Here is a 16,336-nt window from a genome sequence, read left to right as displayed (position 1 = left end):
TGTACAGACAGCAGACAGACTCAACACAAGGCAAGAAGCAAAAACAGACACAAAATTTGGAACAGTCTAATCAAATGAGAAACAACACAGGGAGGGGCCGTGGCTCAGTGGAAGAGCATCTGCTCGACATGCAGAACGTCCCAGGTTCAATTCCAGGCATCACCAGCTGAAAGAGTTGGGTAGCAGGTGATGTGAAAGAAGAAGAAGAACTGGGTTTTATATGCCGACTTTCTCTACCACTTAAGGGAGAATCAAACCGGCTTACAATCACCTTCCCTTCCCCTCCCCACAACAGACACCCTGTGAGGTACGTGGGACTGAGAGAGCTCTAAGAGAGCTGTGACTAGCCCAAGGTCACCCAGCTGGCTTCATGAGGAGGAGTGGGGAAACCAACCTGGTTCACCAGATTAGCTTCTGCCGCTCATGTGGAGGAGTGGGGAATCAAGCCCAGTTCTCCAGATTAGAGTCCACTGCTCCAAACCACCGCTCTTAACCACTACACCATACTGGCTCTCCTCTACTTGAGACCCTGGATAGCTGCCACCAGTCTAAGTAGGCAAGATGGACCAATAGTCGGATTCAGTATACGGCAGCTTCATGTGTTCAATATAACCCTGACTTCACATACTGTGGACTGCACCAAAGCAAAAATTGCCACCCCACCCCACGTCCTGTATAAAGTTGACCCTCAGTTGGGTAAATCAACTTACAGCCCTACCAGTAAACAAAAAGGAACTTCATGCTTAGCAACTTTGCTTTCTTGCTGAACAGCGGCTTCCCCACATCCTAGATCAGGGGTCTCCAACATGGCGCCTGTGGACACCTTGGTCCCTACTGAGACCTTTCCTGGAGCTCACCAAGTGTTTTAGAAACTGAGCAGGGCCAGGTGGGGCCTTTGCCTAGTGGGGTTTTTGATTGGCCATTGAAAATGTGATTGGGTGTGCAGATGTTTGTAAAGAGTAGCTTCAGCAGCAGCTGTCTCCACAGCACAAAGACCTTCATTGAAGTAAACCTGTGTGTATGCAAGAAAATGTTATAAAACAATACATTCATTCAAAAAAGAATCCTTTTAAGCAGACCTTTTGCCTGAAACACTGAAGAGTTAGAATCAGAGAATCATAGAGTTGGAAGGGGGCCACACAGGCCATCGAGTCCCACCTCCCTACTCAATGCAGGATCAGCCTAGAGCATCCCTGACAAGTGTTTGTCCAGCCTCAGCTTAAAGACTCCCAGTGAGGGGGAGCTCCCTACCTTCCTAGGTAGCCGATTCCACTATCAAACAAATCTTATTTTTTTAAAAAAAATTCCCCCTAATATCCAGCTGGTAACTTTCCACCTGCAATTTAAACCCATTATTGCGCCTTGGCCATATAAACAATCTGTGGCGCAATATTTCACATGCCTAACTGTACCCCAACAACAGAGAGCATATATGCTCGCTAGATTAAATGTATTACCACCTGCATTACTATATGGAAGACTTAATAAAGTTCCATATCTGGATCGGGTCTGTCCATGTGGAGAAGGCAACATAGAAACAGTTTCACATATCCTCCTTAAGTGTCCGCTGTACGATAGGGGCCGTTCCAACCTCATAGACCCGTTACTTGCTGATAGGGAATGGTTACCCACCAATTCAAAGGTGTCCTACCTTATGACCACGCAGGATCCAACAATTATTGACTTGGTGGCAAGGGTTTTTTTTGGCTTGTAATTAAAGAACGGGATTGCTACTCTGCACCATATAATGGTTAACTCAGGATTAAATAATCAAGTAACCAATATAGGGGGATTTGTATGTTCTTATAAAAATGATTTTATAGTAAACTTTACCATATACCTGCATACTTCATACCATGATCTTACTGTAAACTCCACTGTACGTTTTCCCTTTTAATGCCAATAAAGCCTTTCGTATTCATAAACCCCATTATTGCGAGTCCTGTCCTCTGCTGCCAACAGGAAGAGCTCCCTGCCCACCTCTAAGTGACAGCCCTTCAAATACTTCAAGAGAGCAATCCTGTCCCCCCTCAACCTCCTCTTCTCCAGACTAAGCATTCCCAACTCCCTCAGCCTTTCCTCACAGGGCTTGATCTCCAGACACCCTGATTATCCTGGTTGCTTTCCTCTGCACCCGCTCCATTCTGTCCACATCCTTTTGAAGTGAGGCCTCCAGAACTGCACACAATACTCCAGGTGCGGCCTGACCAACGCAGCGTACAACGAAACTATGACATCTTGTGATTTGGATGTTATGCCTCAAAATTACATTAGCCATTTTTGTCACTGCATCACACTGGCTGCTCATATTTAACTTACACTCCGCCTGAACCCTGCGAACTTGTTCACACACACTGCTACCTAGAGGTACATCCCCCACCCAGTATGCATGCCCCTCACTTTTGTTAGCCAGAGGCAGTTACTATTAGAGTTATGGACCGTCAGTACTTCTGTCTGCACAATCTTAGGAAGGACCGTAGCCAGAAGGACATTTTTGCTCAGGCTTATTCACCCACTCGATTCTCTTGCCATCTGAGGAAGACCTTCTAGAAGAATATGTGAATCCTTTTTATAAAGGTCAACATAAGAAACCAGCCCTTAAACTCTGATTGCTATAGCTCCACCTCCATGCAGTCCACGGGAGTCACTCCTGATCCAAATGTGGGTCCTTGAGAGAACAGCGCACAGGAGTAATTGCCAACGATTGGGTCCAAAGTGCCACCATATTCAAGAACCAGGGTGTACTCAGCTAGAGTGGTACAGTCGGGGTCATGGCTGACCGAAAAAGGCTCAGACTTGAGTGACTCAAGCATATACTTTGGACACCAGTGGGTAAAGAGTACATCAGTTGCATTAGCCTGCCGGTCAAGAAAGTGAGAGAAATCACCCTTCACAACGGCTTTTGTTTTAAAGACAGAACCTCTCTTGAGAGACACCCAAGTCTGATGAAGAGAACAAGCTTTGATACTCACACTGCTGATTCTGATCCAACTGTCAATTGGATCACTGGAGGTCATGCAAGAGATAACAAGATATTTGGGCTCTCAGCCCAGGACCACAGAGCCGTGTGGGATCACTTACAGAGTCTCAAAGAGTTGGAAGAGGCCATACGGGCCATCTAGTCCAACCCCCTACTTAATGTAGGATCAGTCTAAAGCTCGACTTCAGTCTCGACTTCAATTGTTATGAGGGCCAGAAATGACATAAATGTGACTAGGTTGGGCCGTGTCATGCGTCACCAGCCCAGATTGGAACTGGGGGGGGGGGGGGCTGCCTTGCGGGCCAGACAAGAGCTACGGGGAGGGGCTGTGGCTCAGTGGTAGAGCATCTGCTTTCGCATGCAGAAGGTCCCAGGTTCAATCCCCAGTATCTCCAGTTAAAGGGACTAGGCAAGTAGGTGAGGTGAAAGACCTCTGCCTGAGACTCTGGAGAGCCGCTGCCGGTCTGAGTAGACAAAACTGACTTTGATGGACCAAGGGTCTGATTCAGTAGAAGGCAGCTTCATGTGTTCATGAGCTCTCAAGGGGCCAGATTTGGCCCTCGGGCCTTATGTTTGACAGCCCTGGCCTAAAGCATCCCACACAATTGTTCATCCAGTCTCAGCTTGAAGACTGCCAGTGAGCAGGAGCTCACCACCTCCCTAGGCAGCCAATTCCACCGCCGAACTACTCTTACTATAAAAAAAAAAAATGTTTCCTAATGTCCAGCCGGTACCTTTCTGCCAGCTGGATATTAGGATTCTTTTTACAGTAAGAGTAATACAGCAACTTTTCAAGACTATGGTAAATTTTCAGTTTGCAGACAAAGAGTAATATTGAAGTATCTATTACAATTTTATCCCACACTTCCTCCAAGGAGTTTGGAATAGTGCAGGTAGTTCTTTCTGCCGCATTTATCAACTCAACAACCCTGTGAGTCAGGCTGAGAGAAAATGACTTGCCGAAGGGCACCCGGTTTTATGTGACAGCAGAGATTTGATCTGGACGGCCCAGAGTGGCCTGATCTCATCAGCTAAGCAGGGCAGGCCCTGGTTAGTACTTGGAGGAAAGACCACCAAATGGAAGCCCTAATGGGAGAGGAATCGAGCTCTGCGGCAGAATACTGTCCGGTGCACACGGAGCTCGTTCAAGGCATCCAAGCCAGAAAGTGTGCAAACGGTTGACAGATGCAAGAGGTATGCAACAATGGTGCCTATTACTGTAGGTGCTTGAATGCTTCTGAAGTGCTAACAGAACCCATCCCAGTCTAAAATAAAACCAATGTTGAAATTCTGCCTCTAGAAGGAAAGCCAAATGGTCAGGAGGTCACCGGGGAAGAGGAACAGGCGGGTTGCGACAACGGTACTAGATGCTGACAATTGTGTGTGTGTTAAGTGCCGTCAAGTCGCTTCCAACTCATGGCGACCCTATGAATCAATGTCCTCCAAAATGTCCTATTTTTGACAGCCTTGCTCAGATCTTGCAAATTGAGGGCCGTGGCTTCCTTTATGGAGTCAATCCATCTCTTGTTGGGTCTTCCTGTTTTCCTGCTGCCCTCAACTTTTCCTAGCATTACTTTTTTTCCTAGTGACTCTTGTCTTCTCATAATGTGACCAAAATACAATAGCCTCAGTTTAGTCATTTTAGCTTCTAGGGTCAGTTCAGGCTTGATTTAATCTATAACCCACTGATTTGGGGTTCTTTTGGCGGTCCAGGGTATCCGCAACACTCTTCTTCAACACCACATTTCAAAGGAATCTACTTTCTTCCTATCTTCAATGTCCAGCTTTCACACCCATACATAGTAAGAGGGAATATGATGGCATAAATTAATCTTGGTGGCCAGTGACACAGCCTTACACTTCAGAACCTTTTCTGACAATTACGTGGCCTTTAGAAAGATGGACTTCCCGAAATTTGAGAAACACGTGCAACAGTTCAGGTTTCGTTATCGTGTGTTTATTTTACATTTCTACAGAACAGACTTAATCTGAAGTCTCCGAACAATGCATGCTTTTTCCATTTTAAATGTTGAAGGAGGAAAAAAAAAGTTTATTTCTCTGATGGCATTTTATTTGGTGGCTGGTTTGTTGCATCAATCATATACCTTTATTTTGTGATCGCCGCTACATTTAGCAAAACAGCAGATTACATATATATATATATTTAAAGTCAAGTTGATATAGTCAAGTTTAAACAATCCTTACACAGTGGGAAGTGCGAGCTTTTAAAATCTAAATTAATTTTCCTCTGGCAATTAGTGAGCCTACTTGGCAAGGGCTAACTGAAAACCTCGCATCTATTGCTTTTTTATGACCGATGTAGCCCTTTCATTTATTTTGTGTTCTGAAAAGCACTAACTGCAGTAAAACTAGGCCGCTGTGATCCTACCAAAAGCTTTGGTGTTAGTCAATGTATGCGATTTCGCTGTCAAGAAGCAAGCGACAGTGAAGAACCTTGAGTTAGATCCGTACCAAGATTCAAAACCCGTACAGCTCCCAAAGAATTAAGACCTTTTGTCAATTTCTGACAAAAGGTGAATTACTCGATCCCAGGAAAGGCAAGCAAAACCGCGGTCAGCCACTTGGACTGTTCGCTTGCAGGCAAAACCGAAAAATGCAACGAAAGAAAAGGGAATTTCTTCTACTGGTCACCGCTTTCAGAGTGTATGGGATGCCTAATGCAACAAGTAATTTACGCATTTGTACCGTATCTAAAATCCTAAGCGCACACTTTTAGATCTGGTTGCTGTTTTTTCTTGAGTTTAGCTAATGGAACTACATGCCGCTACAGGATGGGTAACGTGAAGCAACAGAAGCATCAGCTATTGAACGCCAAGCCACCGATGTCAAAATGAACCCTTATCAGACTGCATATCCATTTCTGAATGACTGCTATAACCATCTCCTAGTCTGTCAAATCTCTGCCTTTTCATCACTCCCCTGAATGTTACTATAATCCACTGCAACTTGTTTCTGTTCTGGCTCTGTCTGCTGCACTTCCTAAAGACGCTACAAACAGATGCGCGTACGCATGTCCGCGGCGTTGCAAGGAAGAACAGGGGCTAGGACTGGAACGGCTACAGCGGCGAAGGCAAGCCAAAGGCAGGGGGGAGTTTTGAGGGTGAGACGTCACCATTTGGCCACGACTGGATTAACACTGCACTGATCAGAACAAGACCTATCTCAACAACACTTTGATACCAAATAAGAACCATCGTGCTGGGTGGATTCCTGCAGCCCTTCTCTGGAAATAATCAGAAATGACATGATCAAATAAAGCCTATCTTCTGGATGTCTGAAAGAATGTGTGGATTCTTGATGGGGTGCAAAGTGCATTGGGACCTTAATCTCTGGAGAGCGGCAGGGGTATCATCCCAGACCACACCAGGGCCTATTGAGCTTCGCAGCATGCCCTGAAACCCTTCCCCATGGCCCTTGAAACTGTGGTGCTGAACGCCGTGCTGCTGACTCACAGAACTATCCAACAAGCTGGGAATCTTCAGCAAAGTTCATCCCGGCTTCCGGCATCCCTTGAAGCTGCCGACAGCGTGCGTTGCAGTGCCAGAGCCTCAAACCCTGTTTCTGGGAGCATCCGCCACTGGTCCCCCTTATCGACAATGAAGAGCACACGACAGGCTGCGTCGGGACCTGTGCCGAGCCCCAGATCAGGCAGGGCCCCAGAGTGTCTGGGAACCGATTTGAAATGCGCCAGTGGAGGCAAGACTCCAGATATCTGATCTGCAAACACCCCCCTCCTGTTATACAGTTTGCCCCGCCCCTAGCAAGAGATGCCTCCAGTACGCTCTAGGAGAGCGAATGCCATTCTGTGTCCAAGTCCTCCATCTGCCTATGTATGGTTGAAACAGTACTAGAGAGACAGTAGAACCGTTTGGAATCTATCAGATGTTGCCACCTAGTCTCCGTTGCCTTAGTCCCTCTCTCTTTCCCTCCATCTTGGTATCAAGACTGCTTCTTCTCTGCCTGTTGCATGATGCCCAAACAAACGAGTTTTGCATCATCTACCATAAAAAGGCCGAGAGCCAGCAAAGATGGGGGCACGATCAGGAATAATTTGTTATTATCTTCATCACCACAGTCGACAGGAGCAGAGGGTGCTTCCAAAGGGGGGGGGGGGCGAAAGCTGCTCAATTTACTTAGTCCTTGCGCCATTAATCAGGACCTTGGCAGTCATTAATCAAGGTACTTTTAGACATAAAAGGACCCTGCTGCTTTAACAGTCCTGCCAACTGAGACCTAGGCACGCAGAATTGTTTGAATTCTCAAACAAAAGGGTCTTCAATCACAACAGCTCAGTACAGGCCGGCTGGAGTTTCCATGAAAAATCCTAGCTCAGTGAGGTAAATAATTCTGCTTCCAACATACCTCTATCCTATCCTGAAACTTGGGAATGTTCCCAACGATCCGTCTCCTCACCTTCCACCCACCAATCCAGCAGCATATCTATCAGCTCACCTGGATCCTCTTCCCAATCTTCCAGCCCAGAAAACGAATAATTTGTTTTCAATCCTTGTGCCCTATACCTGAGGCCAAAACCTACCCCAAAGTGAGTGATTCTGTGAACTTCCTTTGGGCACACAGTATGTACTTCCTTGTTTCTCAACCCGGACAGCTCCTTGGGGTGTTGGCAGCGGATGCTTGGTGTATTTCACTTGCGTGCATGCCCTGCCTCAACATACTCTCCGGGGTCAAGTATGCCCCCCAGCCATACTACTGCCCTTCCCCCTTTTGGATTATCCCTTGCTTGGATGTGTGAATCTCTTTGCTTCCTGCTCAAATGACTGGGTATAAGCCCTTTCTTCAGTCTCTTGTTCCAAGCTCTTTAGTCTCTTTTCCCCTCATCCTCTTTATATGTTGTATGGTATGTGTGTGTGGTGGGGCTTCTAGTCCTGAGCATTATTGCTGTATGCTTGTTATTATTGTGACTTAGTTAATTATTTCCCTCCATAAGTTCTCTGATTTCATCATATTCAGGGTCTCCGTACTTCTTCCAAACTTGCAGTAGGAGCTCTGTCAAAAGGTCCCTTCATAGTCCTTGGAGTTTGTCATTGCCCAGATTAGGCGCATTCCCTTAAACCAGCAGCTTGTACAAGTGACAGGTAGTAGGAGCTTTTCTTCCTTGCGCTCAGGCTACTATAGTATGTTGGGACCAAACTGGCAACCGGGGACAGTCACACAAACAGACGCCTCGAGTATATGTGCGTTCCTGACCCCATATGAAAACAGAGAAGCACATAAGCAGGGGTTCTGGTAATTGCTACTCGGACTGTGGTAATAAGTCATAATATTGGTAGAGACAAACTGAGTTCTTAAAAAAAAAATTCTGCTGGGCTGCCAAAATACACGCAAAATAGTTCTGAACTTAATGTTAAAAGACGCAAAGGTCAATTTGAATGTTCACTCTTAAGCACAGGGCTACATGAAACACCTGATTTTGTAGACAGCTCCATTAAAACAAAGTGCAAGTTTAAAGAAGCTGATTACAAAATCTTGTTCCGCAGCCATTTGCCATACTCAGACAGAGCTTGGCGCTTTGCCATGAAATCAGCTCATGAAATCTTTCAGGAGGGCGTTCCTATGAAGCACTTTAGGTTTTTGATTATTATACCCAGGCAATATAGCATTTGTAAAGCAATAAGCACAAGTAAAACAACTGTAGAAACATTTTAGCTGTACATACAGAGATTTAAAAAAACCTTTGGGATTTAAATCTTATGAATTCATTACACCCTAAATGTAAACAAAGCCATATGGAAGCAGTCACTTTGAATCCTTAATTTGATACAACAGGGTAAATTTAAAAAGTATACCATCAGTTTCTCATATAAACATTACTTGGCTAACAACTCAACGAATATATTGCCCAAACAATTGTACATTATTTTTTTTATTACATGAGTGTAAGACCCCCATGCATCTTTTAAGGCATTGTTATAGATGGATATGTAATAAAGAAGGTCTTAAGTCAGTTCTAGAATTCTTTTCTTCAAGCTTTTACTTCAAAACCGTTTGCGCGATTACCAGTCCTCTGTTTATGGCTTCATTGTTCGCAAGAACTATGCACTTTATCTCTTTGTATACAATTTATTGTCACGTACCCAGGTGTCAGCTTGAATGGGCCTGATGTTGCTTAGTAACACCTCTTCATAGTTTCCATAATCACAGAACTTAACAACTGCGGTCGTCCCAGAGGAATGAAGAGCTTCAATTTCTGCCCGATAAAACTGGAAGAGACAACATCTTTTAGGGACGGATGCCTCTCGACTGCAAGCAAACAATACCATGCTACCAACAATCAGTGCATGAACCGTGAAATAGATTTAGAAAATTTGACAACATCCCCCCAAAACCGCATATAACTTATAACAAGCATGCAAATGATAAGAGAATACTCCTCCCCCAAGTAGGAAATAAGCAGATCATGTCAGAGATCCAACAGTTCCTCTTTTAGAATATCTTTTATCCAAGTGATCTCCTGTACAGTGAAAGATTTTATCCGTAGATACATTAACAACCATTTTTAATGACATGAGCTAATGCTGCCTTTATTTTTAGGCTCTATATTACTATTTTAGACTGCCCAGATCTGGATGGCCCAGGCTAGCTTTACCACGTTAGGTCTCAGAAGCTAGCACGATTGGTCCTGGCTAGTAGTTGGATGGGAATTCCAAGGAATACCAGGGTCACTACGCAGAGGCAGGCAATGGCAAACCACCTCCGTTCACCTCTTGCCTTGACCCGGACGGGCCAGGCTAGCCTGATCTTCGTCAGATCTCCGAAGCCAAGCAGGGTCAGCCCTGGTTGGTATTTGGATGGAAGGCCTCCAAGGAATACCAGGGTCGCTATGCAGAGGCAGGCAATGGCAAACCATTTCTGTTGGTCTCTTGCCTTGAAAACCCTACTGGGTTGCCATAAGTCAGCTGCAACTTGATGGCATTTCACACACACATTTTAGACTGGCCTTGAACTACAGAATAAAAAAAGAAGATTCTAGAGAGCTGCTCATTCTCCCTCTCAAACATCTTACATTTCCTTCACTACTGAAAGATATTGTTAACGGTTTCTAGGTGAATGTATTATTTATTTAGATATTTATATACCCCCTTTCCTCCCTAATGGAGACAACAAAGCAGCTTATATCGTTCTCCCCTCCTCTTCGTTTTCACAACCACCAATTTGTGAATTAGATGATGCTGAGAAAGCGTTATTGGCCAAAGGACACCCAGTGAAGAAGGTATTGACTCCTGGGTCGCCCAGAACCTAGTCTGACACTATCGCATCATATCTGCAGGAACGTCTCTTCTGGTAAACTCCTGCTAACACTTTACTGGTGGTCCCCGACCCAAAGAGTGTCTGGCTGTCTTCAACTAGGGCCGGCGCTTTTTCCGCCCCTGGCCCCCAGCCTGGTGGAACTCCGTTTCTAGCAAGACCAGGGCCCTGTGGGACCTTAAAGGTTTCCGCAGGGCCTGTAAGATGGAGATATTCCACCAGGTCTATAGCTGAGGGCAGCAACAAGTTATCATCCTCCCTCCCCCCTCCATGCTGTCATCAACTTACATTTGGAGGCCCTGACTGCTCCTCCAGGCCCACTATGGCTCTATTCTCTTGTGAGGAGCGCCACTTGTTTCAACTATTCAACTGATTAGTAATTGGGAACTGTTGTTTTTTTTATATTTTTAAAGTTTTTTTTAATGATTTTATCATATTGTATGTTGTTTGATAATGTTAGCTGCCCCGAAACTGGCCTTGGCTGGGGATACAGGGCAGGATAAAAATCGATAACTAAATAAATAATCATTGCACTACTTGTTGAAGACAAAGGATAAGCTAAACTGCTCTCAGCCTCATTCTGTTTTTAGAGGAAGCCAAATGGCTGCACATCTTCCTCCGAGCTAACCAGCATCAGTGAGACATTTGAATTACTAAATAGGACCCCCCACACACACCTGATGTACACCTATCATGCCGATTACATCTAAAAAGAAAGAGTTGGTTTTTATATGCCGATTTTATCTACCTTTTAAGGAGACTCAAACCGGCTTACAATCATCTTCCCTTCCTCTCCCCGCAACAGGCCCTTGTGAGGTAAGTGAGGCTGAGAGAGTTCGGAGAGAACTGTGACTAGCCCAAGGTCACCCAGCTGGCTTCATGTGTAGGAGTGGGGAAACTAATCCGGTTCACCATAGTCCGCCGCTCATGTGGAGGAGTGGGGAATCAAACCTGGTTCTCCAGATTAGAGTCTACTGCTCTTAACCACTACATCCTGAACACCCAGCATTATAGGGATAATAAATTTTGTTAGTTGGACACATTCCAGTTCCTCAGCACTATTCGCTTTCAAAGCAGGATAAGGAGACGTAAAACCAAAGAGAAATTCAACTTTCAAAGAATGTCCATTTTCCCAACAACCACACTGAGCAGTGGTTCATTCTTGGAACAAAATACCATTTATGCTACTTTTGTTTTGAATAGGACATACCTTGTTATCTTCCCAGTAAAGGGCAAAGCATTCGTCCCCTGGCTGCCAGCTTTTTCCATACTCCCCCGAACTACATGGTTCCAACATTTTCTCTGGCTTAATGGGCCCCGATCTCTTCTTGGGACCAGTATCGTAATACATTTTAACGTCAAATGATGTAGCCATGTTGGGTGTAGGCAATTTAATAGGTCCAACCCTCCTTCCTTTCTGAAAATGTTCCATATCGCCATTTGGTACAGAACTAAAACGATCAGTTCTAACAGGGTTTTGATACTCCACGTTCATACCAAAGTGCTGCTCGTTTTTTAAGGTGGCCAATGTTTCGTTGGTCAGCATTAGTGTTTTCCTATCATAGAAACTGTCGGGCTGATGCAGCTGATTTTCCCTACTTCTGGGTTTCTGGTTGTTGTTTTCGGGTGCATCTTGAACAACCGGGTTGTCTTTCATTTCCATGAACGACGCCACTTTCCCTTGTCTGTTCTGCAGCGGGTTGTCCCTCCGCTTGAAATGAAAGTCACCCGGGTGGACAGCTGTCGGGTACACAAGATCTTTTTGAGGATAAAGCCTATCACACTTATTTCTCTCTTCAGTCCATTGGTCAGGGCCCAAGGAATTTTGCCTTTCGGAAGTTTTGGCTCTTAACAGCCCGCTCCCTTCCCCAACGTGCCTCAAACTCTGACTCTCTCTCTGAAAACGAGGGGGCTTCTCATTCCTCGGCTGTCTCTCATTTCGAGGAGCATGTCTCTGATGGTTATAACCTTTTATGCCATTTTGCTCAGTGTTCAGCGCTCGGTACTGTCCCTGATGCGGCGATGATATCTGCGACTTTGGTTCTAGAAAAACAAAAACGCAAGCCAATTAGTGGCACAACTAATTTGCATCAAATGAGGGCAGTTAAAGCATTCGAGGCATTTAATCAGGAAACAAAAACGAGGTTATCCATCTGGCGCAGAAATAACGTGTGGAGGTTAAAGTTCTGCTCTGGCTCACAACTGGTACAAAACGGCCATTTGCAAAGAAAATTGGGGAGGAGGGGAAACTCTTAATACATGTGATCAAGCCATGAAGCAAGGCAATTGACTGTCTGTATGAAAAACGTTAACAAGACATGTAAGAAACTACTGAAATCCCAGTTGGCAGTAACTGGAATATTTTCATAGTTACAAGAGTTAAAACAAGTGGGATGTAAATCCAACCAAAGTTATGCACTTTATAATAGGTTTGGTATTCAGGTCAACTAACCCTTTACATGACAGCGTTTAAAAATTCCCAAATATTATTTATTTTTAATATTTATATGCCAGCTGCATGGTAAAATTACTCAAGAAAGGAAGCCACAGCCTTCATTTTGCAAGACCTAAGCAAGGCTGTTAATGGTAGGATGTTTTGGAGATGATTAATTCGGAGGGCGGCATAAATCAGAAGTGACTTAACAGGACATAACACACACACACACGATAAAAGAAATGGTTTTTATACCCCGCTTTTCTCTACCGAAAGGAGTCTCAAAGAGGCTTGTGAGGTAGGTGGGGCTGAGAGACTTCTCAGAGAACTGTGACTAGCCCAAGGTCACCCAGCTGGCTTCATGTGTAGTGGGGAATCAAACCCGGTTCTCCAGATTAGAGTCCACTGCTCTTAACAACGACACCATGCTGGCTCTCAAAGCAGGTATTGCACTAGTTGGTGAAACACACCATTATCCCCACATCAGGTCCCAACCTGATTTCCCACCACGTTTTCATTCAGAGTTCTTCCATGAACGTACTACACTTGAAATGATGCCTCAATGCCTTCTGGCCCATACATAACGGATAACCATAGTTCAACCGAGATCAAACACTTTCCCAGTACTCTGGCCGATACCTCTCATGCTAGCATCTTGGAATCCCGGGGTCACTCTCCAGCCAAAATTAAGCATTTAGGACATCCGAGTGATGACACACTGGGTTGCACATTTAGACCTCCCTTCAGCTATTATGGTAGGAATAATTCTGGGGGAAACGGCCTGGAAAACATTTCCGTCCCTTCGCCGAACTGCAGACAGGAACACTTTCGTTTTTTGCCTGGTAGTTTAAAATGACAAGCATTTCCCCTTTGAAGCTGTCGATCTTTTATTTAGGTTAGCACAAACCCGGGAGCATGAAATCATCACGCTGAACTAAAGGAAGCCACAAAAATTCACTGGGCTGGAAACATTTCATGATGGTTAACAAAATCAATGTTTGTTTAAAGGGTGAGAGATTTCCAAGTCCAAAATCACTCCCAGATAGTCTGTTTGAAATTGGCGCAAATTGGTAGCTGAAGTTTTTAATTTTTAATTTTATGTTGCAGTTTTATAGACTGTATTTGGTTTTATATATGGTATGTATATCTGACTGATGTGAGCCGCTCTGAGCCCGGCCTAGGCTGGGATAGAGGGGGGAAGAAATTTTTTTAAAAAACACACACACGGTAGGATAGGGGACTTATATTGACTCACTGACCTGCCAGAATCAAAACTGAATCAAATGTGCCTATATGTGCACAATCTGAATTAGTAACACTGGTTTGGGAAAGCCACCCAAATCAAGAGACCTGGAGTACTCCAGACTTCCAACGCTGACCTCCGATGCAATTCAATAAAGCAGCCTAAATATCTAATCTGAGAACAAAACAGCTGCTACCCAAAGCAACGTGCGCGTCTACGTACAATTACATTTCAGTTCACTGTAAGAACATGGCATTCAATTAATAATAAAGTTAACAAGGGAGTACTTATCTTAAAATCAATAAAACTAATTCAAGCACTGTTAAGGGCTTACCCAATTAGAAACTGGGAGCTGATTTGAACATCTGGAACAGGCTCTACATAATATGGAGAAGAGGTTTGTTGATTGACTTTTATTTCTCTCCTCCCCCGCCCCACTAATTCCATCCTCCCTCCCTCTGTTTGCTCTACCCCCCCAATTGTTTGCCATGACCAAACTGACAAGTAATGGGTGGCTGACAGCCAAAACAAAAGTCAAGGGGCACCCTCTCTGCTGTCTTTAAGGTGCCCCTTGACAACTGTTTTGTTTTACTACAACGGACTAACGCGGTGACCCCTCTGGAACTGCTGTTAGGCGGCAAACCCTCCAAAAACCACAATTTGCAAAGCTCACGGCAAACCACAGCTGCATCAACTCTGCTAATAACCAGAGTTGATGCAGCTGAGGCAAACCACGGCTTGAGCAAACGAGGAAAGGGAGAAAGGAATCTGCGCATGAGAGCAGAGAAAGGCACAGGACGGGGAGGAGCTGTGGCTCAGTGGTAGAGCATCTGCTCGGCATGCAGAAGGTCCCTGGTTCAATCCCCGGCATCTCCAGTTAAAGGGACTGGGGAAGTAGGTGATGTGAAAGACCTCTACCTGAGACCCTGGAGAGCTGCTGCCGGTCTGACTAGACAATACTGACTTTGATGGACCAAGGGTCTGATTCAGTAGAAGGCAGCTTCATGTTCATGTTTAATTGGTTCTCGTCCAAACCACGTCTGGTTACATGAGAACAACGTGAGTCTTAGAAGCTAAAATGATACATCAGGGGCGATGAGGATGATCAGGGGCCTGGAGACCAAGCCCTATGAGGAAAAGCTGAGGGAGTTGGGAATGTTTAGTCTGGAGAAGAGGAGGTTGAAGGGGGACAGGATTGTTCTCTTTCATTTGAAGGGCTTTCACTTAGAGGAGGGCAGGGAGCTGTTCCTGTTGGATGTGTGTGTGTGTAAAGTGCCGTCAAGTCGCAGCCGACTTACAGCGAACCCTTTTTGGGGTTTTCATGGCAAGAGACTAACAGAAGTGGTTTGCCAGTGCCTTCCTCTGCACAGCAACCCTGGTATTCCTTGGTGGTCTCCCATCCAAATACTAACCAGAGCTGACCCTGCTTAGCTTCTGAGATCTGACGAGATCAGACTAGCCTGTTGGATAGGACTCGCAATAATGGGTTTAAATTTAGGGCGGAAAGGTACTGGCTGGATATTAGGGAAAAATTTTTTTACAGTAAGAGTTGTTCGACAGTGGAATCAGCTACCTAGGGAGGTGGTGAGCTCCCCCTCAGTGGCAATCTTCAAGCAACAGCTGAACAATCACTTGTCAGGGATACTCTAGGCTGATCCTGCATTAAGCAGGGGGTTGGACTAGATGGCCTATATGGCCCCTTACAACTCTATGATTCTATGATACAGATGGGAGAATGTGTGCATTGTACTGCAGTATCTACATAGTTTCTCCTCCACTCCCACGAAGTTCATGAAGGAATTAGAGCCTATTTCATCCCACCTTTTATTGTTACCCATAGTTGGCCCATGTCTCAGAGCATACCCTTTTGTGAACTTCCAACGGATCCAGCGGAGGTTCTAGCGCCCCCAAGCGTTCAAAAGCTAGTCCAAGGCAGGGCCTGCACATGTGCAGTCTCAATGCGGAACTGCACGGGAGACCGATGATGAACTAGGGCACTGTTAATCGATCTTACATGTATTACAATCCAAAGATATTATGGGTGTTCGCACCGATCAACAATGCCAAAAAGGCATGAATATGGAACAACTGTAAGGGGAAAGGCAAGCAAGCCGTATTTATAAGCTTTGTGCGCCTACCCCAGCAGTGTATCATAGAATCATAGAGTTGGAAGGGACCACCAGGGTCATCTAGTCTAACCCCCTGCCCAATGCAGGAATTTCACAATTACCTCCTCCACACACACACACACACACACACACACACAGTGACCCCTACTCCATGCCCAGAAGATGGCCAAGATGCCCTCCCTCTCATAAACTGCCTCTCACGAACTGCCTAAGGTCACAGAATCAGCATTGCTGACAGATGGCCATCTAGCCGCTGCTTAAAA

General features: G+C 45.2%; 1 protein-coding gene across 1 annotated transcript in view; it reads right to left on the bottom strand.

The window, feature by feature from the left end:
- TDRD3 (tudor domain containing 3) overlaps positions 1–16,336 on the bottom strand; it is a 70,177-nt gene that overhangs the window by 8,817 nt on the left and 45,024 nt on the right. The window contains exons 11-12 of the mRNA XM_056862190.1: positions 11,478–12,310; positions 9,097–9,222 (exon numbers count right to left, since the gene is read on the bottom strand). Of these exons, the coding sequence (XP_056718168.1) occupies positions 9,097–9,222; positions 11,478–12,310 (959 nt within the window). The remainder of the gene's footprint in view (positions 1–9,096; positions 9,223–11,477; positions 12,311–16,336) is intronic.

The sequence above is a fragment of the Euleptes europaea genome, chromosome 16, assembly GCF_029931775.1.
Source record: "Euleptes europaea isolate rEulEur1 chromosome 16, rEulEur1.hap1, whole genome shotgun sequence".
NCBI lineage: Eukaryota > Metazoa > Chordata > Lepidosauria > Squamata > Sphaerodactylidae > Euleptes > Euleptes europaea.
This window is presented reverse-complemented; position numbering and strand designations above follow the sequence as displayed.